This window comes from Brienomyrus brachyistius, chromosome 7 (genome assembly GCF_023856365.1).
Source record: "Brienomyrus brachyistius isolate T26 chromosome 7, BBRACH_0.4, whole genome shotgun sequence".
NCBI lineage: Eukaryota > Metazoa > Chordata > Actinopteri > Osteoglossiformes > Mormyridae > Brienomyrus > Brienomyrus brachyistius.
Window position 1 is genome coordinate 25190502 of NC_064539.1, and position 26902 is coordinate 25217403.

The 26902-nt window shown below is 47.3% G+C and overlaps 3 protein-coding genes across 6 annotated transcripts; 2 read left to right on the forward strand and 1 right to left on the reverse strand.

The window, feature by feature from the left end:
- Positions 1-402: 402 nt before the first annotated feature.
- Positions 403-3771, reverse strand: LOC125746703 (protein GUCD1-like). The gene is made up of 6 exons (XM_049021026.1): positions 3469-3771; positions 3022-3106; positions 2380-2545; positions 1917-2008; positions 1554-1795; positions 403-1023 (listed from the first exon to the last, which is right to left on the reverse strand). The coding sequence occupies exons 1-6, from the start codon at positions 3473-3475 to the stop codon at positions 932-934; spliced, it is 684 nt and encodes a 227-aa protein (XP_048876983.1). The 5' UTR covers positions 3476-3771; the 3' UTR covers positions 403-931.
- A 956-nt stretch (positions 3772-4727) lies between these two features.
- LOC125746790 (small nuclear ribonucleoprotein Sm D3) lies at positions 4728-6433 on the forward strand. Its single transcript, XM_049021252.1, has 4 exons — positions 4728-4886; positions 5282-5420; positions 5720-5912; positions 6234-6433. Exons 2-4 carry the CDS (start codon positions 5295-5297, stop codon positions 6296-6298), a joined length of 384 nt encoding a protein of 127 aa, XP_048877209.1. The 5' UTR covers positions 4728-4886; positions 5282-5294; the 3' UTR covers positions 6299-6433.
- Positions 6434-9005: 2572 nt separating this feature from the next.
- LOC125746116 (calcium/calmodulin-dependent protein kinase kinase 2-like) lies at positions 9006-26116 on the forward strand. 4 transcript variants are annotated; one of them, XM_049019761.1, is made up of 17 exons: positions 9006-9110; positions 14014-14586; positions 15802-15849; positions 16294-16347; positions 16815-16866; positions 17307-17440; positions 18430-18466; positions 19809-19830; positions 19929-20017; positions 20419-20618; positions 20805-20858; positions 21291-21364; positions 22148-22235; positions 22453-22581; positions 23083-23183; positions 23632-23682; positions 24227-26116. In XM_049019761.1, exons 2-17 carry the CDS (start codon positions 14128-14130, stop codon positions 24297-24299), a joined length of 1665 nt encoding a protein of 554 aa, XP_048875718.1. In that variant the 5' UTR covers positions 9006-9110; positions 14014-14127; the 3' UTR covers positions 24300-26116. The 4 variants fall into 4 exon arrangements, with proteins under 4 accessions (XP_048875718.1, XP_048875719.1, XP_048875717.1 ...); XM_049019762.1 differs by lacking the exon at positions 9006-9110 and adding an exon at positions 9604-9747; XM_049019760.1 differs by lacking the exon at positions 9006-9110 and adding an exon at positions 9976-10161.
- The last annotated feature ends 786 nt before the right edge of the window (positions 26117-26902 follow it).

The following is a 26902-nucleotide window of genomic DNA, read 5'->3' on the forward strand; positions in this document are numbered from 1 at the left end:
CTTCTCCTACTTTATATTTGACACCGGTCAAATTCTCATTTGTTTCTTTAAAAAAAAGTATTACAAGGTCACAAACACCCCTTCTGCAGTTATTCATTACATGGTGTGTGTGTGTGTGTAAGGGTGTATCTTCAAGGCCAGGACCTGAGCTGTCACGCAAACCAGAGCAGGCTCATTCATCAACAAAACGGGTAATAAATCAAGTCGCTCTCTCTTTGAGAAAAGCCATATAAGCACCAGGAAATGGGGATTGAAGCGGTAAATTCTGAAAGCCATAGCTGTACCCAATCAAACCTTCACGCCATCAAGCTAAAACTCGGATCTGGCTGCATGGAGAGAAACAAAGACAAGGAAAAATACAAAACTGAAATACATTTAGGCCTCTCCTCTTGTGCTAAGCTCTTTGGTCAGACTGCCATTTAAAACAGAGGCAGCAGCCCCTCCGGACTCCATCTGGGCAGGGATCATGAGCGGATGTGGCAATCAAACCGGTTACCAAGCAACAGGTGGCGATGAGGCACCATCATGTGGGAACACAGGCTGTTAATGTTTTTAGAAGGGGGGGGGGGGGGGGGCTGGGGATCCACGTCCCTTTTGGCTTTTGACTTCACACAGCTAAGCCCTGATTCCGGCATCATCCATTCCCAGGACACTTGACTACCGTCTAATTTAAGTATTTAAAAGCAGCAGACCCTCGTCGTCAACCTGGTGACGGTTGGGGTGGGGTCTCGTTTTTTTTTCTTGTTGAGGTACAAAGATTCTGTAGACACCAGGTGCGTGGAAATGGGCCTCGCAGCCTGAGGAGGAGGCTTACAGCCAAAGGTAGACCACGACACCAGACCTCAAGGCGGTTGACAGGAGCGGCTGTGCTGACGTCACAGTCATGACCGAAGGCTTGGATGGAGCAGGACAGAAGCTCCTTCCGACGCTGTCAGCTCTCCTTGTAGACAAACAGAATATCTTCGTCTGTTCCGTAGCTCCTCCTTGCCTGTTCGAAGCTGCTGACGCTGGTGCAGCACACGCCTGTGGAGAGGAAACACCCTGCTAAACCACACTGGGGAAAAAGACCAGAATGTAGGGGAGATTGGGGAACCTGCCATAGAAACAGGCTGAGCAGCTACCTACTTAAATGTGGCCCAAAGTTTAACATATTAGCATTACAGTGTAGTGTGGTGATGGGGACAGTGCATTAGGCTCTGAGGGGCCTAATATGAAAGCTGTTTTGTAAAAATTGTAAATAAAATAAACTGCCCTTTTTCCCTGCTATCGAGCCAAGAATGAAACCAAAACTTTTCAGCTGATCTGCACTGCAACAAATTTAACTTTGAGATAAAGTTGAGATAAAGTCTGTCTTTCGTAACAGAGTTAAGTTACGGACACGCTTAGCAGATTGTGATGTTACAGATACCATAACTAGGGTTTAACCGGTTGTGGAGAAAGGGACCCAGGTGATTCACGCACCACACACTCTTAGACACGCTCTGTCACACGTTTGACGGTTTACGTGGGCCTGGCAGTGCCTTAAGTGACCGGCGGAGGCTGACTCACGGCACGGTCGGAGTACGCCGGGTTGTTGTAGAAGACGCAGCCAGTGGAGCGGTTGAAGCCACACACCACGATGAAGTGGCCCTGGTACTCGGGCCGCCGGCAGAAGCACGGCTGGCCGGCGGGCAGGAAGCAGCAGTACTTAACGGGCGCAGAGCAGAGCTCGCAGGAGAGCAGCACTGCATTCACCAGCACGATGGCCACGTGGCCCTGCACCAGGTGTGCCTGGATCTCCTGGATGGTCACCGAGCTGTGTGGGGGGGGGGGGTGTCATTAAAGGAAATTAACAAATGTCAGTAAAAGATATGGAAAACCCAAATTAATAAAAGCAGCTTAAGAAACCCCAAGTTCGGGGCGGGGGGCACTAATACCATTTATTGACCACAACGCCTTTGCTCTCCGCCTTGACAAAGAGCTCGTTCACCCGGTCCTCCTCAGTGTCAAAATGCTTCCTGTAGAAGGACTGCAAACAGAATCAAAGAGTCAGTCACCTCCGTCTCCTCCCTTCCGGGTGTCGTCTTGGAGACGGCAACATCAGGACTGAGCATTATGCCTCCGCCTGCTTCCCCCTTCAGGTCCGGGTCTGTCGGCAGAGCTCCCATCATCAATGATATACTTTGGCTTAATCTAGAGTTTCATTAAGAGATGCTGAGACATGAATCATTTATAATATTTTTTAAAAATAGAGTAAATCAATGAATAATATTGACGCATTAAGGACTCTACTGATAAACCACTCCTCCCCTAGATCAGTGCTGACTTGGCCCTTGTAGATAAAACAGCAACACGCAGCTCTGACCGTCTTGAAATCCTGTGTTTAAAACAGCGCCATGCCTGGTTTCGGAAGCCTTTATCCACGCCCAGGGTCTGGGTGCAGAGGCGATGCCTGACTCCCAGCTGGAACAGCAGGTAGGCCAGGTCGATAGTCCACACGCTCTCGGTGAGTTTCAGTTCCCAGCATGCACTCTGGAACTGCTCATCCGTCACAGGGTGTAGGTACCTGGGATAAAGCAGGCGTGATTAGGTACATCGCCTTCAATTTTTAATAAAAGCCGTTGAATGCCATCTTTGGAAATGCAAGCCTAAATGTACTGTTACAGCAAAATGCTCATTTCCGTATCAGTGTTGGGAGTTCAGACTTGGCAAACACATTTTTTTTTGTTGTTGTGATCATTGTTGTTAAAATAAACTGATGAAATTGGGGATGCTTATTCCAATGCAGGACTACATTGAATGGCAGCCGGATAATTTCACATATTTACATCCATCCATCTTCCGAAGTCCCCGGACCTCCGCGACGCACCCATAGGACAAATGTTTAGAGTTATTTTTATTTAGCAAACCCAAAGGTGCTGTCGAGGAATCGACTATGCATAAGGCTATAGAATTTGCTTCCAATGAATGGCCACAAGAGCACGCAGGGCATTCAGATAAGACCTGCCCATGCAAATGTAACCGCAGGTTTAAATTACTCACTTTAACACCATCCTGGTGCAGGCCAGACCGCAGTCCCAATGGTACAGCTGCCGAATGACAGGGACGTTCAACAGCACGGCGTCATCTGTCAAGATAACACATAAGCAAAATGCGTCTGCGGTTACGGAGCCATTGCACGGTGAATCTGGGTCTGTCGGCACTGCTTAATACTGTTAACAAGATCGTTTAAGTTGTGGATCACCGCTAGTGTATTAATGCGGCAAACAGATAATCAAATAAGCACGACTTCAATTAAATCTATTGGAGGAAGTCTCGCCCAGTGCTTCTTAAGGCTAGACCTAAACACATGTAATATTTCGCACATGATGATGGCACTGCTAAGGAGAAATATAGGACTCATTCTGAAGGGTTTCGCCCCAAGGATGGGTTAAAATATGTAAACTGCCCAACATATTAGCGATCGAAGTGCAGTCAGTCGCACCTTACCGGTCATTCTGTGAAGTTGTTGTGCGCCTTTTCTGTGATGTTTGCTGGTGCCTGTCAGCTTGACTCGAAAGTCTCATGAAATCTTTTAACATGAGCTTTCCGACTCCACATCGGCGGTTTCAGCTTCACGGAGACAGCACCGAAGCCATCTTGGCCATTAAAACTACACGGCGGCGAAGTTCACACACTATCTAATCTGCGCGAAATGTACGCAACTTCCTCTTCGGCCGGCGGATTCCCTGAACCACGATTTAATATTTTCACATGGTTTAACTGTACGAGACAGTAACTCCTCACCCGCATCGGCTTCCTAAGTCTAATATGTTAGATCCTGGTTTATTATTGAATCAGGAGAGTATTTATTATTTATTAGTATTTATTATAAGTATTCAGCATTTATTGGATATAATTAGCAGTACTACTGTGTTATTGCATATTAAGCGCTTATTCCTTGTACTACTTGCGACTCTGGTCTGCATTGATAGAGCTTCCCGTGTAGACAAAGTATGAAAACAGACGAAACTTAGTTGGCTAACAGAATGGACACTACCCGCCGTAAGTGTACCCAGATGGTATAACACCCACTCTAATCGTTTTTATAAGACATTTCTTTTGCCATCTGGGTTCTGTTTGGCTATGCAACCAAGAGAGAAATCAAAATTCTCTCGTCTCAATGGTCGTTTTTTGGAGAAAAACTTGAAATCATTTTGGTGTTTGTCACGTATTACTAATGCTTTGAAGGGCGACCCAGCGTTGCTTTTATTTATTTATTTATGAAAGTTAACCCGAATGCTACTGGAAAGAATTTACTTTCTGACCCACCGTATTAAGGCAGAAGTTAATTTAGAACAATAAAGCAGTTCAGTAGGAAATATTTGCGTGGATGTTTAACTGTAAATAATGTTGGGTATATCTGGTCAATTATGTGTTATTGTTGTCAGCAAATCGGTTTACTATACATTTTTTTGTTTAGCAATGTCAATTTTATTAATTGCTAGCATTGTCTTCATCATAACCCTTATTCAGTTAAGACTGAAATAAACACACTTATTTAAACTTTAATCATGCTGCACAGGGGCATACCTAAAACCTCTGGACCTCCTGATAAAATGTCATCTTGCCACCGCCCAGTTTAATGTACAATATGTCCCCTGAATCTGTCAGAATTTACATGCCCCTGCGGCGCCCCTCGCCCTGCATGTCATGCACATGCTGAATGCAACGCAGCATCCCATACGTGGCATTGTGTTTTCCAGCATTTCCCAGCATGCCACGCAATGGTCGACGGAAGTACTTCTCCTTTTCCGGTTTTTTAAGTGCATTGTGGGTGGCGGAAAACAGGAAAGTGTTTCTTCTGTGATTCACGTTGTGTTAGAAACCGGGAAGGCGAGTGTTTTCGGGAAAACGTTGTTTTAAAGGTAGGTGAATTTTGTTCTTCAGATGTTATCGTAGAATGTGGAAATTTAGAACTGGTTAGATATATTAATTACTTTTGTTTGGGTCGAATTATTGACGTTATATTTATGAATATTGCACTCGGCTTTTTCCGCTAGCACATTACCTCCTATTAGGTGTTGAACTTAATTATGTTTGGAGATGTCCTCGGTCAACATATGAATACAGTATCATGTCGAAATAATACCTTGCTTTCGTAAAATATTACTGTATGCGTTGCAAGGCATTGTAGATGGTCGCCAAAATCCCTAACCCTGTGCTGTATTTCCGATAGACAACAGCGTGTTTTGGGAATGCTGAGATAATGTTTCGAGTCAAACTCCACAGCGGTTCTGATTTCTTACAATTATTTCTGCAGTTATACAGCCAAGATGTCTATCGGAGTTCCCATTAAAGTGTTGCACGAAGCCGAGGGACACATAGTCACCTGTGAGACTAATACCGGTGAGGTGTACCGCGGCAAACTGATAGAGGCTGAAGACAACATGAACTGCCAGGTAAGGGTATAAAACTCTGTATTAATGTTTCTGGTTTGGGTTTTTTGGTTAAAGTAGGTGATGTGTAATGTTCTTAAATGCTTTCTTGTCTTTTTGTTTGGGGGGGTGATTATTCACTACTACACCTTAAGTTTGTCCTATGCCTTGATTAACTTTATGCTTTGGACTGTTAACCCATACCCCCCCCCGGATTTATTTAACTTCCAACAGCAACTTGCCTATATTTTCTGTTCAATTATGCAACCTTAAGGTCTGCTTCAGTATATTATGAAATGTAATCCATCTCCCCTCCCCCCCAGATGTCTAACATCACAGTCACATACAGGGATGGTCGGGTGGCCCAGCTTGAGCAGGTCTACATCAGAGGTAGCAAGATCCGCTTCCTGATACTACCGGACATGCTGAAGAATGCGCCGATGCTGAAGAGCATGAAGAACAAGAACCAGGGCTCGGGGGCAGGCCGAGGAAAGGCAGCCATCCTCAAAGCTCAAGGTAGGGAGGTTTTACTTTGCACTTTACCTGGGGTGCCCCTTCTAGTTTCCCTAGGTGCTTTTTGCCTCCGTATTTTGTGTAAAACTTCAGGCACATCATTCTTTTGCATAACGGGTCACATAGATGAGATGGGTTCTGGTTGGGTGGTGGAACTGCTTGGTTTAAGCATTAGTGAAGCTTCACCAAGCATTCACAACACCCCCGACTCACTTCACCCTTTTAGCAGAGCATTAGTATTACTAGTATATATTAGTATTACTAGTATATTAGTATTACTAGTATATATTATGTATGTATTTATTGTTCTGTTTCGTCATTCAGTGGCTGCCAGAGGACGTGGTCGTGGAGGGATTGGCCGTGGAAATATTTTCCAGAAAAGACGATAGGAACCCCCCCACCCTTTTTTTTTGTTTGAATGTACAGTTTTTCTCTCTCTGTGAAAAATAGGGTTCCAGTTTCATTATGGCTGAGGAGTACTTTTTTTACGTTTTGAAACTTCAATAAACTTTGTGTTTTAATCATTTTCTTTATGCTCTGAGTGATGCCTGTCCCATCAGATTGTCAATTCAAGGTTCTCCTGTATGGTGTGTAATTTAAAAAAAGGTTTTGTTCCTTAAACTGCAAAATAAAAGGTGCCAGCTTCCATACATGCAAACTATTAAAGTTGTATGGAACCAACTTTTGTTACAGGACATTTCCAAGCGTGCTAGGAGTCCCTCCACGATTTTGCAATTCCGCAATCACAGGAACTAACAAAACTCGTCAGCATTTACAGTAGCATGTGATTTTTTCCAATTTTTTTTATCAAGAAATGGCCAAATCAACAGTGAAGCGATTGGCGTGTTCGCAGTGCACATTCGTGTCAGTGTTCAGTTAGGCTCCGCCATGGCGATGATGAGCACAGTAAACACATTTAATTTAACAACAGAAATAACTGCTAAAGACCGTGCAAAGCGATTGCTGATGTCTAAACAAACATAGGCACAAAAGAAACTTGGAAATAAAACTATACATGCAATTGAACTTCCTGGTTTTGTGTTTTTTTAATTTATTTTTTAATTTGCCAATTGATATTTGATGTAGGTTCTTCACCGAATAGTTTTTTTTAAAGAACAGGAAATTTATGCATCTAAAACTGCCACTTGCGTCACAAAATTTGACAAAAGTCACTGAAAGAAATCCAGTGTTTTTCGTCGCAACAATTATAAAAAGGAAAAACAACACCTCTGGGTAGACTGCAATGACAACGGTGCTCTTTCGGGTTATCATCTGTGCGATAGTGACACTCATTTTTATAGTGGAGCGGCAACATCCATTTGTTTTCTCCTGAAATATTTATCCGTCCCTGCGCCACACGGTGGGGCCCCGGGCACGTATTTCCCGTTGCATTCAAGGGAAAGCCATTTATATTTTCCATCCATCCATCTGTTAAACGGTTATCTTGCTCAGGGTCGCGAGTGGGGGGGGGGTATTGGCAAGACTGAGACCTATTTAATTTTCCTTTATTTTTAATATAAATGATTCGCGACGGTATTTCTGCTAACAGTGACATCTTCTTCATGATCAGTATAACCAAGAGAAAACATATATTTAATAATCTTTTAAAATGTGTAGGACGTGCGCAAGTTTATGATCGCGTATACGGGACTCGTGTAATTTACAGATATAACGGTGTCCGAACGCGATCGGATTTCAGGACGGGGAACGGCATCGTCTTTTGATGAGAACCTTTACCGGGTTCCAAACATTCCCGCAAGCAATTAGCCATAATTACAGAAATACATGTAAAGCAAACAAACAACCTCCATTACTATTAGCATTGCAATAGTTATTATATTAAAAGGATAATCAGTGCAGATTGAGGCGAGGCCGGATCTGGCAGCCGTGCCGGGCACCCGCTCCGCTCGAACCCCTCTCGCAGGGGGCTGCTGTTCCGCAAGTTCATTGGTCCGTCCGAGGGTCTCGGCCGCCTATCAGAGGCGCGCACCCTCCATCCTGCGCGCACGGCCAGCCGAATATGCGGGGGAATAACGCCGCGGGAGGACGCACTGCCCAGATATCAGCGGAGATCCTAAGCGTACTGTCGCCTGGGAGCGGAAGGTAAGACGAGCGCCGGCGTTTATCCGCACGCCTAAGGGGGCAGAAATCATGTGCGTTTGTTTGTTGTGTCACGTGTGAAAGTTGTTGTTATCTAACGTGGGGGTTCGGTTCTTTTTTTCCCCCTGCTATACACCGTACTTGTTTTTGTAGCATGCTAGCTGTATTTATATCAAGACGAATCAGTTTAACGGGAATTATATAATTATTTTTATTTGCCGTGTTTATCTTTCGGGGACGTGTGGCAAACGCGTGCCTAAGCTGCCATCCGTCATTGTACATATTTCGGACAGTGCACTGCCAGATCCGCCGTTCGAGCGACGTGATCGTACAGTCATTTTCACTCTCTGACTATCGCAGCCCTCGTTTAACTGCGGTGTTAAACCAGTGATAAAAAAAGTGATGCTTCCCGAACACTTATTTAGACTGCCAGCATATGTCAGGCCCCTTGGTGCTACGTTACAGCACGCCTTTTGTCTTATTCATACTGCACGGCCTGCTTTATGGGACGTACGCTTGACCACTGTATGGGTTTTATAGGAAGGCACAAACATAAACCAGCGATCGCGGTCAAGAGGCATCCCACCGATCGCTTTTTTTGTGCGCAAACTGTACTACGGCAGCGCGAGTGTCCGCCGGGTCCTACGCTACGTCGGGTTCCCGCCGTGCTGCCGGAACCAGGTCACTGATCCGAAGGCGCTTTTCGGGGGTCGCGGGTCATCGTTTGCTATCAGTTTTATTCCGAAATGAACGGGATTGACATATATATATATTTTTTTGCCTGTTTAACTGTAAATAAGTGAAGTGATACTTTGTGAGCTCATGTTATTGGTAATAGGTACATGTGAATCACATGATTGTTCTCAACGTTATCTAACACTTATTTTTAAATAATTCACTGTCTGGCACATTACTGATAAAAATAAGCTATGGAACACGTCAAGATGGCAAGAGCTGCACTGCATCTGAAGGGACACCTTTCTCCTGTATTGACCAAGTCCTAGTCTGTATCACAGAGACTGTATGAATACATAACAAAATAACACCTATAAAGTATCAGACATACGAGAAAAGGATAACAGTGGCGTGACCATGGGAAATGTAAGCGATATTGAGAAAAAAATAATAGCTAAGAGCAGCACTGCAAACATGCTTGAGAAAATGGGGTCAAAGTCACGCAGGTTAGGAAAACGCTCTGTGTGGAAGAACGGGGCGATTTAACAAGCAACTGCACAGGAAGGCAGCTGCTATCAGAGCCTAATGGTGGATTTTCTTTTGAAATTTTACTGCTGCATAGTCCTTGCCGTCGTCCCTTCTGAAATCGTGTTTAAATTGCTTCACTAGAAAATCCATCTGTAAATGTGTGAAGCTAGAAATTTTAAGGTGTGATGCATTTAAGTATTTAGGAATGCAAGGAAAAACGTGTAACATTAGTCACAGCTCATCTTTATTTCCCTTTGTAAATTAGGAATCGTTTAAAAATAAAGTCTGGTGATGGGGTCTCGACACCCCCCCCCTACCCCACCCCCGGCCGCTGCTCTTTGTCAGGCTTTTGCAGACGTTCTGTGGTGGTTTGCCTTCTTCTCTCCTGCAGTCTGAACACATGCGGTTAAACGGATTGTTGGCTCCGAGTTTCCCACCGCGTGTGACTGTGTGAGCCCTGCGATGGATAGGCATCCCGTCCTGGGCGGCCCCTGCCCTGGCCCCCCTCCTTCCCGGGACTGACTTCAAGCGCACGGTGACACAGTCCTACATAGGCGCTGATGGATACATTCATGTCAGAGTTGTTATACTGCCTATTTTATAAGTTTCTGTCCAATGGCTCTTATTTCAGATTATGCCACTTTTAAGTCAACCTGTCCATTTATGTACAACTCTTACTTCCTAATGGCACATAGCTGGCAAGTTTGCATCTAATGAGTGACCATGTTAAGTATTAAATACATTTTTAATGATTTGAAAGCTGTGCGGCAGTGAAAAAAAGGAAGGGGGGAGGGCGGTAACCACAGAAGAGGTTGTTTATAAGACTGATTTGGAGTGGATACTTGTACTGTCGCCTGCTGACGGACCCTCCGCTGCTGTGTGTGTTTTGCTCACTTCTGGGAAAATTGGAAACTGTTTCAGGAACAGGCTGTAACCCCGGTACCACCGTGTGAGTATACGTTTCTCCGGACCGCGACGGGACCCTTACCAGATGAATAACAAGATAAACAGTGAGGGGCAGGAAATGACAACGCAGAAGAGTTTTCTTACTTAGCCGTTATTCTTGCCATTTATCGTTAATTGCTGTTTGGTAAATTCTACTTTCTTATTGGTCCAGAGGTGTCAAGTGGGTGCTGATTATTTTTCGTGTAACGGCGCAGGTAGTTCCATTTTATTAAACGTTAAAAAATGTATGTTTGTGACTTTTTAGTCATTAATATGCAGTCGTCATATCAGCACGATGCATTGGAGCATTATGGAATTAATTGAAGCAATTTTCTTTTGAAAAAATTAACCATGACTAGTTTGTTCTTGTTTTTTTTTGTTCGTTAGTTGTGGTATAATTGGGATAAACCACTTTGAGGCGTGCGCTTATACGAAAATTAAGAATTCCGTCTTGGTTAGCGATCCTCTTCTTTGCATTGAGCCTCCGTACATCAAGTTGTCATTGATTATTTTTCATATAACCGCACACCTTAAAGTGGTTTATCCCTTATTAATACCTTGGTCGTCCTGTTACTTTAGGTGTAGGAGTTTTTGGGGCCGTGTGAGAAGTTTGGAGATCTTACAGCTGATGGCGGCTGTTTTGGCAAAGTGCTCCCTTTTCGGTCATGTGGCGAGCGGAGGCGAGTGCGGCCGCCTCCTAAAAAGGCAGCACGCGGCTTTCTGGAATGTTCTGGGATCGCCGCCCTTCCGACGTGGCCCTCTGCTCAGCCAGGCTGGTTTCGGGGCCTCAGGCGTCCCGATAAGGTCACGTTTCGCGGTTCCTCTCGCCTCCTCTGAGCGTGGAGGTCTCCAGATGGTCTGCTCACTGTTGTGTGTGTTCTGTAGCTCAGAGACCCCATCTGAACCCCCGCCCCTCTCCACCCAAACCCTCATGACTATGCGGCATTTTCACGAAAGAGCTGGCATGTGCAGCAGGATCACACTCTTCCTTGTGACCCAACACCCCCCCCCCCCCCCCCCCCCCGGCTCTGGGACGACTACCCCGGCCCCATGCCTGCCTTTGCGTGTGTGTGAGTGTTTACACCCGTCTCCAGCCCGGTGTATTTACCCGCTAATGAACGCTAAAGCTTCCCATAAACGATCAAAGTAGGTCACTCTCAGCACTAACAGCCCCGCGATTAAAATAGCCACACCGGTTGGCTGCAGGACTCTCTCCCCTCTCAGAACCGTCCTCCTGCCGGTGGGTGGGTGGGGGGGGACCTTGGCCTGGGGATGGCAGGCTGTGTTACGTGATGCGTCTGACCGCCGGTGCCGCGTGGTGAGATCGGCCTACGCTCTTCCTCACCGCCATACTGCCTTGTGGAAACACACAGTAGGTCTTGCTGCGTTCAGTTTCTCTCGCTCTAGTGCATTAAACCTCCGACGTCTCTGCTCTCATCCCTGCTAGCCAGCGTGCTTCCCACCAGCTCTTGGATCCTTGGCTTATGTTTGCCGCCGCCTCCTTCAGCCCCCTCTCTAAATACCTTGGGGTGGGGGGTCACAGAGACCCCCCTGTGTCCTAAATGCAGACATGCACCCTGAAGCTGTAGCTATTTGTTAGCCAACCAGAGCCTGTAACTGCATCACACTACATTATTCAGCACCTTATGGTACAGAAAAGAGGTTTTATTTTTGCCAATTTCCTGGATAAGGTGTTATTTATTTTTATATATATATATATATATATATATATATATATATATATATATATATATATCTGTGTGACTGTGCGTGTGTATATGTATATAATCTGTGTGTGAGTTTGTGTAGCTGTGTATGAGAGTGTCTTTCTGTGTTTGGTATCTCTGTGAGAGAATGTGTGTGTGTGTGTGTGTGTGTGTGTGTTTGGCTGGTTATGTGTTGGCATTTTCATGTGTGACTGTATGTGTCTGTGGGTATTTGGAACTGCCTGTGTTCTAGCTGTGTGTTTTCACGTATGTATTGGCCTGTCTGCTTGTAACTGAATATTTGCATTAGTATGAGTGTTGTGTGACTATATGTGTCAGGGTCTATGTATGTGTGTCTGTACATAAATATGTTAGACCGTACACATGCTGGTATTCAATGTGGCTGGTTTCATTTCATATCTGTGCAAGTGGCTGTATGAATCTGTGTGTGTCTGTACAGTAATTGTGTGTGTGTGTGTGTGTGTGTGTGGATTTGCTTAGATTACGTTTGGCGACCAGAATATCCCCAAAGTGCAGTAAAACCTGAAACTCTCTTACTTTTGGGGATATTTTCCAGGTCCCCATTCAGATAACCTCAATTTAATAAAAATCTGTGACAGCAATCAAAAAAGCAAAAATTCCAAAAGTCTTGTATTGTGTTTGGTTGCTTATGGTTAAGCTTAGGGCTGGGTTAGGGTTAGGGTTAAGGTTGTTGTGATTGGGATTAGGGTTTTCCCACAGAAATGAATGGAAGGTCCCCATTTAGATAAGTACGCCAACGTGTGTGTATGTGTGTGTGTTGATTTGGAGGGAGGACATCTTACCCCCACTGCTCCCTGGAGCTCTTCCTGAAGACACTGATCCCCCACACTGAATGTTACACAATGCGAGTGGGAGGCAAGAGCGAGAGAGACTCTGCAGGGATGCTGGGGGGGGGGTAGAGATGCCGTCAGACACTGCCTCTCCCAGTGGACTAACCCTAACCCCCCCCCCCAAGTTTCAGTGGGGTGCTTATAGCCAGTCTAACGCATCTGGCGAGCAGTGAAGGCCTTGCTCATCTGCATGGTCACTGCTGTGTTTTGGCCTGTCCTGACAACAGAAAGGACCCCAACCTCCCACCCCAGGGGGTTGGTTCAGCAAACCTACTGTATCGCCAGACCCAGGGTCTCCCGGCATGTATGGGAAATGAGCAAATGGTCGTCGCCATGGCGAGGTACATGGACGCGGTACAGTAACCGCCGCACAGGAAGTGTGCTTCTCTCTCGGGCGCCGGGTGTCGGTCGGCATCCTGGGGCCTTTGCGTTCAACTAAATCTGCACTGGGGCTTGAGCGGGAGACCGGTGCCTGCGAGAGGCTGTCTGAGCCCCCCCCCCCCCCCCCCGTCCCACGGGCTAGACACAGTCACCTTGCTGTGGGAAACGTGGGGTTTATATGAGCCCACTGCATGCTGATCAGGAGTGTCAGATTTGCCTGATGGGGTGACCAGTGGAAAGGGCATTAAACCAGCTGGTGATCCAGTGCATGTTAATCCCATCTGGTGCGAGAGAAGATACCTGATTTAATTTTAACTTAGAAAGGCTTGTCGGTGTGTTAAGACGTGCACAGACACAGACATTTTCACTGACTCTTTGTTTATTGTAATATAGTTCCAGGAAAAATGTACACCTGTCGCTAGGAGACTGGTGTACATTATGGTGTGTAGGTGTTGGGGGCTCTGCCGCAGAGCATCATGGGAACAATTAGCAGAAGAGTAACGAGGAACCCAAAGACAAGCTGGGAACCACAAGGGCGACGGCTTGCGGGGTGTAATGGGTGCGGGGGTGGTGCCAGGTTTGCAGTCGCTGCGGCGACGGTGTGGGATTTGGCGCAGTGCATGCAGAGATTTGGGCCAGGAATTTAGAGGAATACAGACATGAGTCATTCTTAGTCGCTCTTTCTCGGGTTTCGATTGCCGGGCCATTGGAGATCCCTACAGAGGCCACTACACGGCCAGTGTCTGTGTGGAATGGGGGGGGGCTTATGGCAGGTGTGTGGACTTGAGTGTTATGCCGCGAGGTCGGAGGGGGCAGCTAATGGAGTTTGTCTTGGTGAAATGTGGGCGGGCTTTCCGGAGACCACTCCCATCAGCGAGTTGTCCGGTTGCTTTGCAGAGGTCCCAGCTGTCGAGGGGTGGAGCCTGTTCGGTGTGGGAGAGAAGCAACTGAGCACGGTGTGTCACCGGGTCCTGATGGAGGAGCAGCTGGGAGGGCGAGGGGAGGAGCACCATGTTTCCCTGCATGTGCTCCTGGCCCCGTGCTAAGTGCCCCCATGACCACGCCCTCGAAGAGCCACGCCCACCCGCGCTCCCGCCGATCTCACCGCCTCCGCCGCTCATGGAGTCCCTCATCGTGGTGACGGAGTACGATCCCAGCGGCTGCCCCTCGCCCGTCGCTCCAGGGGATGAGGTGGAGGACATGGACAGCAGCGTGTCCCCGGAGCCGGTAGCACCGCCCCTGCCGGGGGCCCAGGAGGGCCGCTCCAGACTCAGCCTGTCCAACCGCAAGCTGTCCCTGCAGGAGCGCCCTCATGCGGCCTCCTCGCCCTGCAGCTCGCCCGGGCCCACCAACGGCCGCTACATCTACCCCTCCCTGCCCTACTCCCCCATAACGTCCCCGCACTCCTCGCCGCGCCTCCCTCGCAGGCCCACCGTGGAGTCCCACCGGGTCTCCATCACAAACCTCCAGGTACGAGCCACCCCCCAACTCGACGTCACCTGAGAGAAGTAGGGTGAGCTGAAGTCAGACACTCCAGTATTCTGTGGTCACTGTCAGTCAGGAGGCATGATTTATGCATACGCCTGGCTACCAATCAGAATGGAGGACCTCAGAGTCAAAGTACTGTCTCACCTATCGGTGAGTCTGCATAGACTTTGGAAGAATGCCATTGGCTGAGCCATTTAGAAGCCCCGCCTTTCATCAAAGCACAACGAGCTATTGCTGCATGTTGCTTCAACCAGTAATATCATTCTGAATCTGTTGCCTAGAAACACAAAAGTTACCATGGAAATCCTCTCATTGCTATTAGAATGTGCTGATGTTGGGATATGTTAATGTCTTGCTGGGATTAACTTGTGCTGTCCTGTTTCATGTGGGTAAGATGAGTATTCATTTTCACAGACCTTTTATGTATCTGGTCCTAGTGAGTTTATTTTGAACTTCCACTTCGAAAAGCTGACACTTGACTATATCGAAACCCTTAATGTAGATCCTGTGTGAGGAGTGAGAGGTAAGGAGGTGGATCAGGCCGCCGTCCACTCTAGCTGGATGTAGACGATAAGCCTCCTGCCCCAAACCTCGCAAACAGTAGCGTAAATCCTCTTTTAGATGCACTTTTTTAGATCTATGCACAACAAAAAATATGCACCAGTGTCTGTCTGTAGTCCGTAGTGGCTGTTCTGTTGGCTGTTTTTAGGTAAACTTTCTACCTCTTGAGAGACCGACCAGTGTTTGTTGCAGTTACTTGCTTAGTGATGAAAAGGGCACACGTCAAATCAACCAGTCACATGTCTAATAAGTACAAGTTAGTAGAGTAATCGATTTTTTTTTTCCCTGCCTGTCGGCGCCAATCACAGACTTGATTGTTCATTCATCATTCTGATGTGGAGCATAATTGACTGTGAGAGCGGACTCTCAAACCATCCGATGAAGTGTGTCTTCATGCCCTGTAATTCGAGGGGAAAAAAACCGCGAGAGTACTCAGAGTACTCGCAGTACTCAAACAGCCTGTTAGATGGCAGGGAAAGCCTTTTGCAGGTTAGTGGATGTTTTGGCTGTGAATCCTGGGCTTGTCCTGCCCTCCCCCTGGCTGTTAGCGTGTGTGAAGACCTTTCTGTCCTTGCTGTGTGTGACGTGGGTTCGTGCCTTCAGGACCAAACCTGACGCCTCTGCTTGTTTTGACAGGACTGCGTGCAGCTGAATCAATACAAGCTGAAAGACGAGATCGGAAAGGTAACGCGACTCCAGCATCGGCTCGGTACCTAGCCGGCGCTGCGGCCTCCCGCACGCCCACGTGACACGATGACATAGAGCCACCGCCTGACACATGCACCCCTCCCATGGCACCGCCGCTCATCCTGGCTGGGGAAGGTCCTGTATGTCACAGGAAGAGAGTGTATTCATGGCAGAGGTGGATAGTTCAGCTCCAGAAAGTAAAAATCCAGACCAGGATTTTGTCTCAACCAACTACTTGAGGGTTCTGTGACTGTGACTCTTTGTTACTCAACTAGCTGAGTGAAACAAAATCTTGGTCTGGACTTGTACCATCCCGGACCTGGACTGTCCGCCTCTGGCTCATGGATATTCGCATGTGTGCTTCCGGTTAGCAGCACCTTCATTTATTATTGTTATTCAGCAGCTCACCTTTGACTCCCCGCTGTTTCCTGTTCTCCGCAGGGCTCTTATGGTGTTGTCAAGCTTGCGTACAATGAAGACGACAACACCTATTACGTGAGTTTCACCGTTCTAGATGCCCCCCCCCCCCCCAAACCTGGCTACAGTAAGATTCAAAATGGGGTACCGCTCGAGGGTCCTGCGTGGGCGTCCTGATCTGGCAGGAATATCCGCAGTGCGGGGATTGGAACATGTAGCTTCATACGACCATTTTGACAATCTTTAAGGCAAGAAACGTATAATGGTAATTTGAACCTGCATCTCCGGCAGACGACTCACACTTGCAAGAGAAATAAATTAACGGCAAAGCGCCACTTTGATGGTTTATGAGCTTGAGTGTAATAATGGGATGATCTTCCATCAGTGTGATTCCTGTTTGCGGTGATGGAGACTGACGAGATTCATCGCTGGCGATTTTATATGTTATCGAGGTTTTAGTTGTTCTTAATATTTATAGCGTGGAGCAAAAAAAGTTGTTTTATTTGTCTTTCTCGGTTTATCTCTCCCTCTCTTCCCTCCCGCAGGCGATGAAAGTGCTGTCCAAGAAGCGGCTGATGAGACAAGCCGGATTCCCACGTAAGCGAGCTTCTCGAGCCAGATGGGCGGCCCGGTGGGGGGGGCACGCTCCATTCAGCCTGGGCCAAGAGGCCCCCGCGCCTCGGCCATCACACACGTGGACCAGTCTGTGCTCGAGGCCCCCCCCCCCCCCCCCCGGCCCCAGCCTGGCGTTTGGTGTTGCCAACCATCTGGGAGCCACCGGATTGCGTTCATCTCTGGAGTCTGACATTTTAACTGTTTGGTCTCTGGGTCGTGATTATGAGCCCCCATAAGGCTGTGGGGGCCAGTTTGAAATAATAAAGATCCCCTGTTGGAATACGCTGGGTAGAGTTGAGCTTTGCGGGCCTCAATTTTGACAGGTGATATTTCGCCAAAGGCAGAGTGTGAATCAGGTGGACTGTTGGGTGATAAGGATGGCCTCTTCTTTTCAGTCTTGACTTATGCCCCCTTGCCCGCAGGGCGGCCCCCTCCCAGAGGAGCAAAAGGGGCTCCGGAGAGCTCAGCCCAAGTCAAGGGGCCCCTTGAACGGGTCTACCAGGAGATCGCCATCTTAAAGAAGCTGGACCACCCCAACGTGGTGAAGCTGGTGGAGGTACGAGAGGAGATTACGGTGAAGCCTGGGCGTTTAGAGCCGGCGGGGGTGAGGTTACCTCCCGCTGTTAATCACCGGCCAGTTTAACACTCTGGTTACTATACACAGGTACATATTGACAGAGTGAGGTAATATCCAAGTCACTGGGGGTATTGATCTTTGTTTTCAGACAAGTACTGTACCGAGGGGACCCATGGGTGTGAGCCACCATGTCTGACTAGAACGTGAAAAGCTCAACTGCTGCTGTTTTGTGGTTAGAAGGCTGGTCCTCCTCACTCCATACTTCGTCCAGTGAAGCTCCAGCGCCGAACTGGGCCACCTCCGCTCTGCCCCAGTTTTGCGTTCCAGTTCATTCCAAAGACGCTCTAGAGCAGTTTTGAGGTCGGGGGCTCTGCGTCATTCTCCTCAAAACCCCGAGCGTTGACCGCACCCATTTCCCAGTGACCCCCATTGCTTTGGATTAGATGGTGTACAGAATGTAGTTGGGTGGAGTCGAAGGGGGGGAGGGGGGTTCACATTTCAGCCCAATTGGCAAAATGCATCATGTGGGCCTTCAGGTTGCCGTGGTGACCAATGGGGTTTGGACCATCTGCTTTGAGAGCCAGACCCAAACAGCAGACTGTCTTCCCATGAGTGGTCCTGTGATATTCTTTTTTTGTGCAGATTACTACCCGGTGTGGATGGATATGGGTTCCGGATGGCTCTCTCAGAGATTTTGGGGGTCATATTGGGGCTGGGTTGGAGGTTTATTTTTTTTTTTTTGGGGGGGGGGGGGTGGTGGTATTTTGTTATCAAGTTGATGCCTGAAGTTATAAAATTTGACTTTCTTAAATTCTGGCATTTCTTGCCAGATACACATTGGGATCTGAAGTGTTGAGCCTTTATCCCCTCAGCACCAAGCCAACTGCTGTCTGCGGTCTGTAAGATGCAGGAGCTGCACCCCTCAGTCGTGAGGCCGCTAACTGAGTCTGTCACCCTCCCTCCCCCAGGTGCTGGATGACCCCAGCGAGGACCATCTGTACATGGGTAACGTTCCTCACAAACTCCATTACACTCACCTAGTGTATCGTATACAATAACGTTTCCGTTTATATACATAGACTTTATGGACAAAAATATTATGACACCTGGCCATTACACCTACAGGAACTTTTATGACATCCCATTCTAAATCCATAGGCATCAATATGGAGTCTCCCCCCCACAACTATAACAGCCACCACTCTTCAGTGGAAGGCTTTCTACAAAATTTTGGAATGTGTCCATTCCAAAGAGCATTTGTGTGGTCAGGCATTGATGTTGGATGTGAAGGCCTGGCTCACAATCTCCCTTCAGGTTGAGGTCAGGGCTCTGTGCAGGCCAGTTAAGTTCTTCCACACCCAACTCACCCAACCTTGTCTTTGTGGACCTTGCTTTGTGCACCGGGATCACAGTCATGCTGGAACAGAAAAGTTCCTTCCTTCCCCAAACTGTTCCCACAAAGTTGGAAGCATAGAATTGTCCAAAATATCTTGGTATGCTGAAGCATTAAGAGTTCCCTTCACTGGAACTAAGGGCCTAGCCCAACCCCTGAAAAACAACCCCATACCATTATTCCTCCTACATCAAACTTTACAGTTGACACAATGCAGTCAGGCAGGTAAAGTTCTCCTGGCATCTGCCAAACCCAGACTCATCCATCAGACTGCTCCAGACTGTGCTTGGCAATGTGAGACTTGCATGCAGCTGCTCAGACATTGGAGTCCATTCCATGAAGCTCCCAAATAAGTTTTTTTTTTTTGTTTTTGCTGTGATTAATGCCAGAGGAAGTTTGGAACTCTGTTGTTATTGAGTCAGCAGACCGTTGGTGACTTCTATGCAACATGCATCGCAACCCCGCTCTGTTACTTTCCGTCGTCTGCCTCTTCGTGGTTGAGTTTCTGTTGTTCCTAAATGCTTCCACTTTGCAGTAATACTACTTGCTGTTGAAATTTCGCCGACTGACTTATTGCAAAGGTAGCATCCTATGACAATGCCACTCGTAAATTCACTGAGCTCTCCACAATGAACCATTCTCTCGCAAATGTTTGCAAACCTGATGGCATGTATAGGTGCTTGATTGTATACACTTGTGGCAATGGGTCTGAATGAAACACCTAAATGATTAAGAGGCGTGTCCCAATACTTTTGTCCATATGATATTCATACATATGCGCATAAATACATAAATTCCAAAGTGACATTTACTGTTTATTGCTCTATTAATTTGATATCTGTGGCAACATCTCAGCTGGAATTGCTTAAATTGTGTCTTTGTTCTGCAAATATTTTCTGATTGAACAATTAGCCTTTTAACGCCGCCTTATGGCATTTCCGTCTCTCTCCCCAGTGTTCGAGCTCGTCAAACAAGGGTGAGTACACCTTCCGCAGCCTTGGCACCCCCAAGTGGCAGAACGTGTCATGAGCTCTAATGTGGGCTGACCCCAATCTCACACCCCCCCGCTGGCAGCGCTGTGATGGAGGTGCCCACAGAGAAGTCACTAAACGAGGACCAGGCTCGCTTCTACTTCCAGGACCTGCTCAGGGGAATCGAGTACTGTGAGTGGGCGACCTGGGGGGGCCTCGCTGGGGGGTCAGGCCCAGCTGGTGCCGCTGTTAGCATTAGTGCGCTAACTTCTTTGTTGACATATGATTGCGATCAGGGCACCGGCAGCCCATTACTTGAACTATTTGTTCTACCTAAAGCAAGAGGCACGTATAGGGTGATGCAGTTCCTGTGTGGCTGTTTAAATTTATTTAAAGGGATCCTCTGGAAATGGGCTTGACAGATAAATCACAGCTAAGCCAATCGGTAAATCTTGATTCGCAAGAGACCCCGGGTTGAAACCATTTAGCTTCTAGCCGTATTAACTGTGGGTCATTACCACCCGACACGATGCCTCTGAAGAGTAAGTGATGCCCCACCCAATTCATTTAACTGTTTGTCCCCCCCCCCCCAGTGCATTACCAGAAGATAATCCATCGGGACATCAAGCCGTCAAACCTCTTGGTGGGGGAAGATGGACATGTAAAGATCGCCGACTTCGGTGTCAGTAACCAGTTTGAAGGAGCAGATGCTCTCCTGACCAGTACGGTGGGGACTCCAGCCTTCCTGGCCCCTGAGGCCCTTTCCGAAACCAGGAAGAACTTCTCTGGCAAGGTAAATCTAGCTAGCATCGCCCCCTGGTGGCCTTTTTCTTTTTTGGCGAATTGAAAGGCACACCAGCCCAGCATGTGACGTTAACATTGAATGAGAATTAACTAGGATTAGAAAGGCAAAAAAAAACTGTTTAATTATTTTGATGATTAACTTCTTTTTTTTTTCTTTTGTGTTTTTATCTTTCAGGCCTTGGATGTTTGGGCCATGGGAGTAACTCTGTATTGTTTCGTGTTCGGAGTGGTAATTTCTATGTTTTTTGCCTCTTATCATAATGTCTGATGCTTGATCAGTATACATTCCAGTTTAAGTCTGTGCTTTTAACACGAACAATGATTTGCCCTCTTGGCACCTGTATCCATGGCTACACATTCCACATCATCCCTTATCAGGCTTCCATGTGTTTTCCCATTGAACAGCTTCCTGTCTGGGAGCCAGATATTTCCTGTATAGTATATAGTGTTAGTGCTCCAGCGTAGCAGAACAGCTGCAGCGTTTCTTCAAAGACTCAACTGGGAGACTTGAAAAGCTTCTCTGTACTTGCTGACTTCCTTCTGCTAAATGCTCATGGCCGACGCAGACCCCCCCATCTATGGGTCTCGGCTCCCGCCTGAACTGCACCGGCGGCCTGATCCTTCAGCCTCTTCTGTGATCTTCCTGCCTTTCCCCCTCCAGTGTCCCTTCATGGACGAGCGGATCCTGAGTTTGCACCAGAAGATCAGGACGCACCCTCTGGAGATTCCGGAGCAGTGGGTGCCCACGGACATGCACGCATGTACACACACACACACACACTCACACATACACACACGCGCAAAGTTGCCATTGAGTTCCTGTTTTACCCTAATTATTTCAGCCTTCATTGACACCAGTCAGACACCAAACAAAATCTTCGTGGTCCACTCGCGTAGGAACCCACACAATGAATGGGCAAAGAGATCGCTTCATCCATCCGGCCTCAAACTGCTTATCCTGACCAGGGTGAGGGAAGGTGGGACCTGGAGCCTGTCGCAGGCTGAGCTACACCCTGGATGGGATGCTAGTCCATCGCAGGACACATAAATACACTCACACACAACTCGCACATGTTTTATGTACAATATAATATGAGGGGCGGCATGGTGGTGCAGTGGTTAGCACTGTTGCCTCACACCTCTGGGACCCGGGTTCGAGTCTCCGCCTGGGTCACATGTGTGTGGAGTTTGCATGTTCTCCCCATGTCGCCGTGGGGTTTCCTCCGGGTACTCCGGTTTCCCCCCACAGTCCAAAAACATGCTGAGGCTAATTGGAGTTGCTAAATTGCCCGTAGCTGTGCATGTGTGAGTGACTGGTGTGTGAGTGTGCCCTGCGATGGGCTGGCCCCCCATCCTGGGTTGTTCCCTGCCTCGTGCCCATTGCTTCCGGGATAGGCTCCGGACCCCCTGCGACCCAGTAGGATAAGCGGTTTGGAAAATGGATGGATGGATATAATATGAAATTTACTCTGAAATCAAATACAGTGTCTTTACAGGCAGGTCTCTTTGTTTCCACAGTGCAGATGTGTCTGAGGATTTGAAAGACTTGCTCTTTAAGATGCTGGACAAGAATCCTGAGACCAGAATTACGGTGCCCCAGATTAAGGTCTGACTCCTCCCCCCTCCTTCGACTCCATGTCCACCTTCCTGTTTCTGTGAGCATCTGTGAAGATCTGTGTCATTCTGCACTGCGCACTTACATGTGGAAGAATCCGGAATATTTTAAAGCGGACCGAACGTTTTTTTATTAATTTTGCGTGATTCATAAAATATACCAAGAATTTCGTGTTGCATGATGAACCTCCACTGTCCTCCATTGCCAGGTGCACCCCTGGGTGACCAGGCACGGTGCTGAGCCCTTGCCCTCTGAGGATGACAACTGCACCCTTATCGAGGTGACTGAGGAGGAGGTGGAGAACTCTGTTAAGCACATCCCCAGCCTGGCCACAGTGGTATGTCCTTTAAGCCACGCCTCCTGTTGAATGACTGACAGCTTGTCTGCCTATCAGGAGCTGTGGGCTGTATCATCAAATCTTTAAAATATGGATGGAGAAACTTCCTGCTTGGCCTTGTGGGTTTTTTTTTTGCACGTTTTCAGTCAAATCCTGGCTTAATCAGCCAAATCAATGGTTAATTATCTCTGCTAATTACGCTGATGAATCTCCCTTCAGAATTTTAATGCTTCCCAAATCACTGAAATCTGCAGATGTGCTCTGATCATTTGGTGGAAAAACAACAGAGATTATAAAGTGATTAGGCTGGAGCAGAAACGCGCACGTTCAGCTCACCGGGGAGCTGGACGCGCTTGTCATGGCGGAGCTGAAATAAACCTTTATTAGGCTGTGTTAAAATACCAGGCTGATTAAGCTGATTGAGTGCGTACCGAGCCCAGTGCGAGCTCTGACGTTCTCTGAACGTTCCTCTAATGTCGCTCCTGTGTCCCCCCTCCCCAGATTCTGGTCCGGACCATGCTCCGGAAACGTTCCTTTGGGAACCCCTTCGACTGGGGCAGGAGGGAGGACCGCAGCCTGTCTGGGACTGGGGGCATACTGACGTGAGTCCCTGACTGGACTGGGGGGGGGGGTCTAGCGATTTAGCTTCCTCACAATCACATAAGCTGATGAAACTGGCTTCAGTGTAATAATATTATATTTCAAAGCCAGATACCCCCAAATCCTAAATTAATAAAACGTTCAATATTGTTTTTCAGCATAACGTGCATTTAGTTATACATCTAGAAGACGGCTGGGAGGCTCATTAAAGGGTGGCGGTTGAGTTTTGGGACAGTGATGGTGGGTGGGGCTGAGAGATGCTTCATGTTGACAGCCAGCAAACTGCATGTCACCCTTCATAAGGCCTAATCGCTAGAGAAAAATACGGCCTCTTCCTGGCTGCTCGGGAGTTGGTGTTCAGTGGTGCCAGTCGGCCAGCCTGCTTTTGCACACGCCGTCTCTCACAGCAGCAAACCCTGTCGCCGTTCCTCTCTCCCTCCCACGCTGTAGCCGAGGCAGGACAGGCAGTGAGAAACAGTGCTACATTCAGGGTCGCGCAAGGTAAAAGGTCACTGTGCCCAGACACTGCATGAGCCTCGCTCCTGAACGCATGGGGTTTACGCCTCAGCACTGCCCCCTCGTGACCAATGCCTAGGTCAGCATGAGAACCCCTAACCAGCACAGGCTTCCTCATTCCCATGCATGCAACAATGAGGAATCCCATTTCCCTCCCCTAACAATAGTAACAGCAATAACCACTGCCCTGCCTTTGTCTCCCATCTGACTAGAATGTACAGTGTGGCTTGCTGCAGGTTTTGCGAAACTGGCATGTCGGGGACAGTTGCGTTACACACTAGCATGTGTAAGGAAGGGAAATAAGGGCCTCTTCTTTTAGTGTGTGTTTTGCTGCATGGAAACGGAAGGCTTCTACTTCCAGTATCCCTGCAGGATTGGTGCCTCTAAGGAGTAAACGACAGCACATTTTCGTAGGTGTTAGCTGGGTTTAATCTCCGCTGATAGCATCTCGCACACAGTAGGGTAAGGTATTCAGCACCAGCCTGGCCAGCCACTTACAGGTGTTTCGATGGTTGTAACCCTCTCCCAGGAAGCAGGAGAGTGGAGACGGCCTAAGGAGCATGGACCTGCTGTTCGTCAGTGAGGACGACGTGCTCTCCTGATCTCCAGAGGGCCCCTCGCTCCCGCGTCCTCACTAGCGCTTTGCTTTGGGGTTTGTGACCTTGGCATCTGGGTGGGGCACGCCAGACATCTTTCATTTTGCACTGTTGTTCCATCCCCCCGCCACTAGAGGGGGTTCGACTAGCATGAAGCTCGTCGTCGGCACCCTCCATTTGACTCCCCTGCTTTGCTAAATGCAAACACACACACACACACGCAGATGTTCCCTATTCCTGTCATATTCAAGGGCCCTGGAGGTATAGATGTGAGTTTTTCCTTTTTTTCCGCTTCGGTCAGTATCCCGTCTGGTGCGGATGGATTGCTGGACGATGAATGTGTAGCCTGCCCTTTGGGTTGGCCATCTTGTACCATACTACATATTTATAAGTGACTAAGACTTGTGTACAGTAATGGGTAACGGAAAACAAAACGATATGCATATCCTTCTCAGTTGTTAAATACTGTTTATGCTGTAGGAGTATGATTTTATTCAGGTGATTTGGGAAAAAAAACTCTGCTTTTACCCTCAGTACAAAGGAATCTGGTTTGAATCCCTTTGAACTTTCATAAAAGGACGACACAACAGTTGGAGGACAAAAAACTGTGTCCGATTCTCCGATCCGAGTACAAAAAGCAGCATCCAAGACGCATGTAAAGTTGCTTTTGCTGTCAAACGGATAGACCTTATACAGCTGCAATAAACACACCTGCCGCCTGTTACACATGGCTGTATAATATTATGTACAAACCTGTTGCAATTAGGGGCGTAAATTGTAAGCCACGTGGTAAATTGCCACAATACGATTCAGTTAAAATTTTGCAGGGCAGCAGCAAATTAACATCAGGTGACATTTGAATTGCTACTGCGATACAGTAAGATTTGACTTGGTAATACATGATCGATATTCAATACAATGAAACAAGCTAATTTTAGAATTTGCATTCAAAATGACTTAACATTACATGTTTAATTTCAACAACAGAATATGTTGAAAAATATCCATCTCAAACACAAATGTCTGCACAGGAAACATTCCGTCTTGTATTTGTACTTCAACAGGAAGAAACTATTTCTGGATAGCTTATTCTGAGGGTGTACTAAAGTACATAAAATATACTGTAATGTAGTGCTCTTTATTCTCAATGAAGGCGAGTCTCTAGATTTCATTGTGCAAGATCTTTTCCAGCAGCATTTTACCATATCGTCATGGTTTAACGATATGAATCTATTTGTTAATTGTCAACTGAATTGTACCATGGCCTTAACAATCAATATATCATTTAGAATTAATGAATCGTTACACCCCTAGTTGCTATGGCTCCATCCTTCTTTGAATTCCCTCGACATGAAGTATGTGCTGTCATCTTTTAATGCTTTGCTGTCCCCGACTTTCAAAGACCTCTGTGTAAAATTTGACACACCAAGTAGGCTTAGCACCTACTCTATGGTCTTTTTGCGCCCTGGTCTGGTTCTAGCTTTGCTTTCAGGCACTTAATTTGGATCTAAACTCCAAAAAAATCTCACTCTTTGCTGCCTGTGATTTTTTTTTTTCCTGGGGTTAAAATAATTCTTTATGGTTTCTTGTAAGGCGCGTGATGGAGAGGCTTAAACCAAAAAACGTACTGTGGCGAATTTTAATTCAGGACTAAAAACGTAAACCAGCTAATCCAGTGGGGCCATGAAGGCAGAGCAGAGAAGATCCAAACCAGTAACCTGTACTGTCAACTAATATTTACAATAAAAAAAAACCAAGGTGTAGAATTAACGTCACTTTTAATGTAACTTCACCTGAAGTGTATGTTATACAGTATAAAGAAAGTGGTATCTGTTTAGGGTAAATGTATGCACATATTGTATATATACTCTACTGTGTGTGCATACAATGACTGGCATTTATATGATACATACTTTGTTACTCTTTCATAAGGCTGTATGTAATTGCACAGGCACAGAAAAACTGCACTTTGAGCAGGTGTGGGTAAGTTAAGAATATGATTCCTGTGACCCTTAAAGGACGATGCTTACCCGTCACCTCCATCATGTCCCCACGTCCACGGGGGGTACCTGGATGTTAGTGTTAGCAAGCAAACCGACAAGTATGCTCACGAGTATGCCGACAAGCATGCTCACGAGTATGCCGGCAAGCATGCCGACGAGTATGCCGACGAGTATGCCGGCAAGCATGCTCACGAGTATGCCGACGAGTATGCCGGCAAGCATGCTCACGAGTATGCCGACGAGTATGCCGGCAAGCATGCTCACGAGTATGCCGACGAGTATGCCGGCAAGCATGCTCACGAGTATGCCGACGAGTATGCTCACGAGTATGCCGAAGAGTATGCCGGCAAGCATGCTCACGAGTATGCCGACAAGCATGCTCACGAGTATGCTGACGAGTATGCCGACAAGCATGCTCATGCTTCCTCATGACCAGTACATGTGATGAAGCGGGGGTAAGGGGGTCACACACAGGGGCTGAACCACTGGTACTTCTGCCCTGGCTTTAATTGTCCCTGCATGTAACTCTCCAAACAATTCCACACTTTGTATACTGGACGTGCTGTTTTTACCTATTAATGTACTATGCATAACCAAATTTTACTG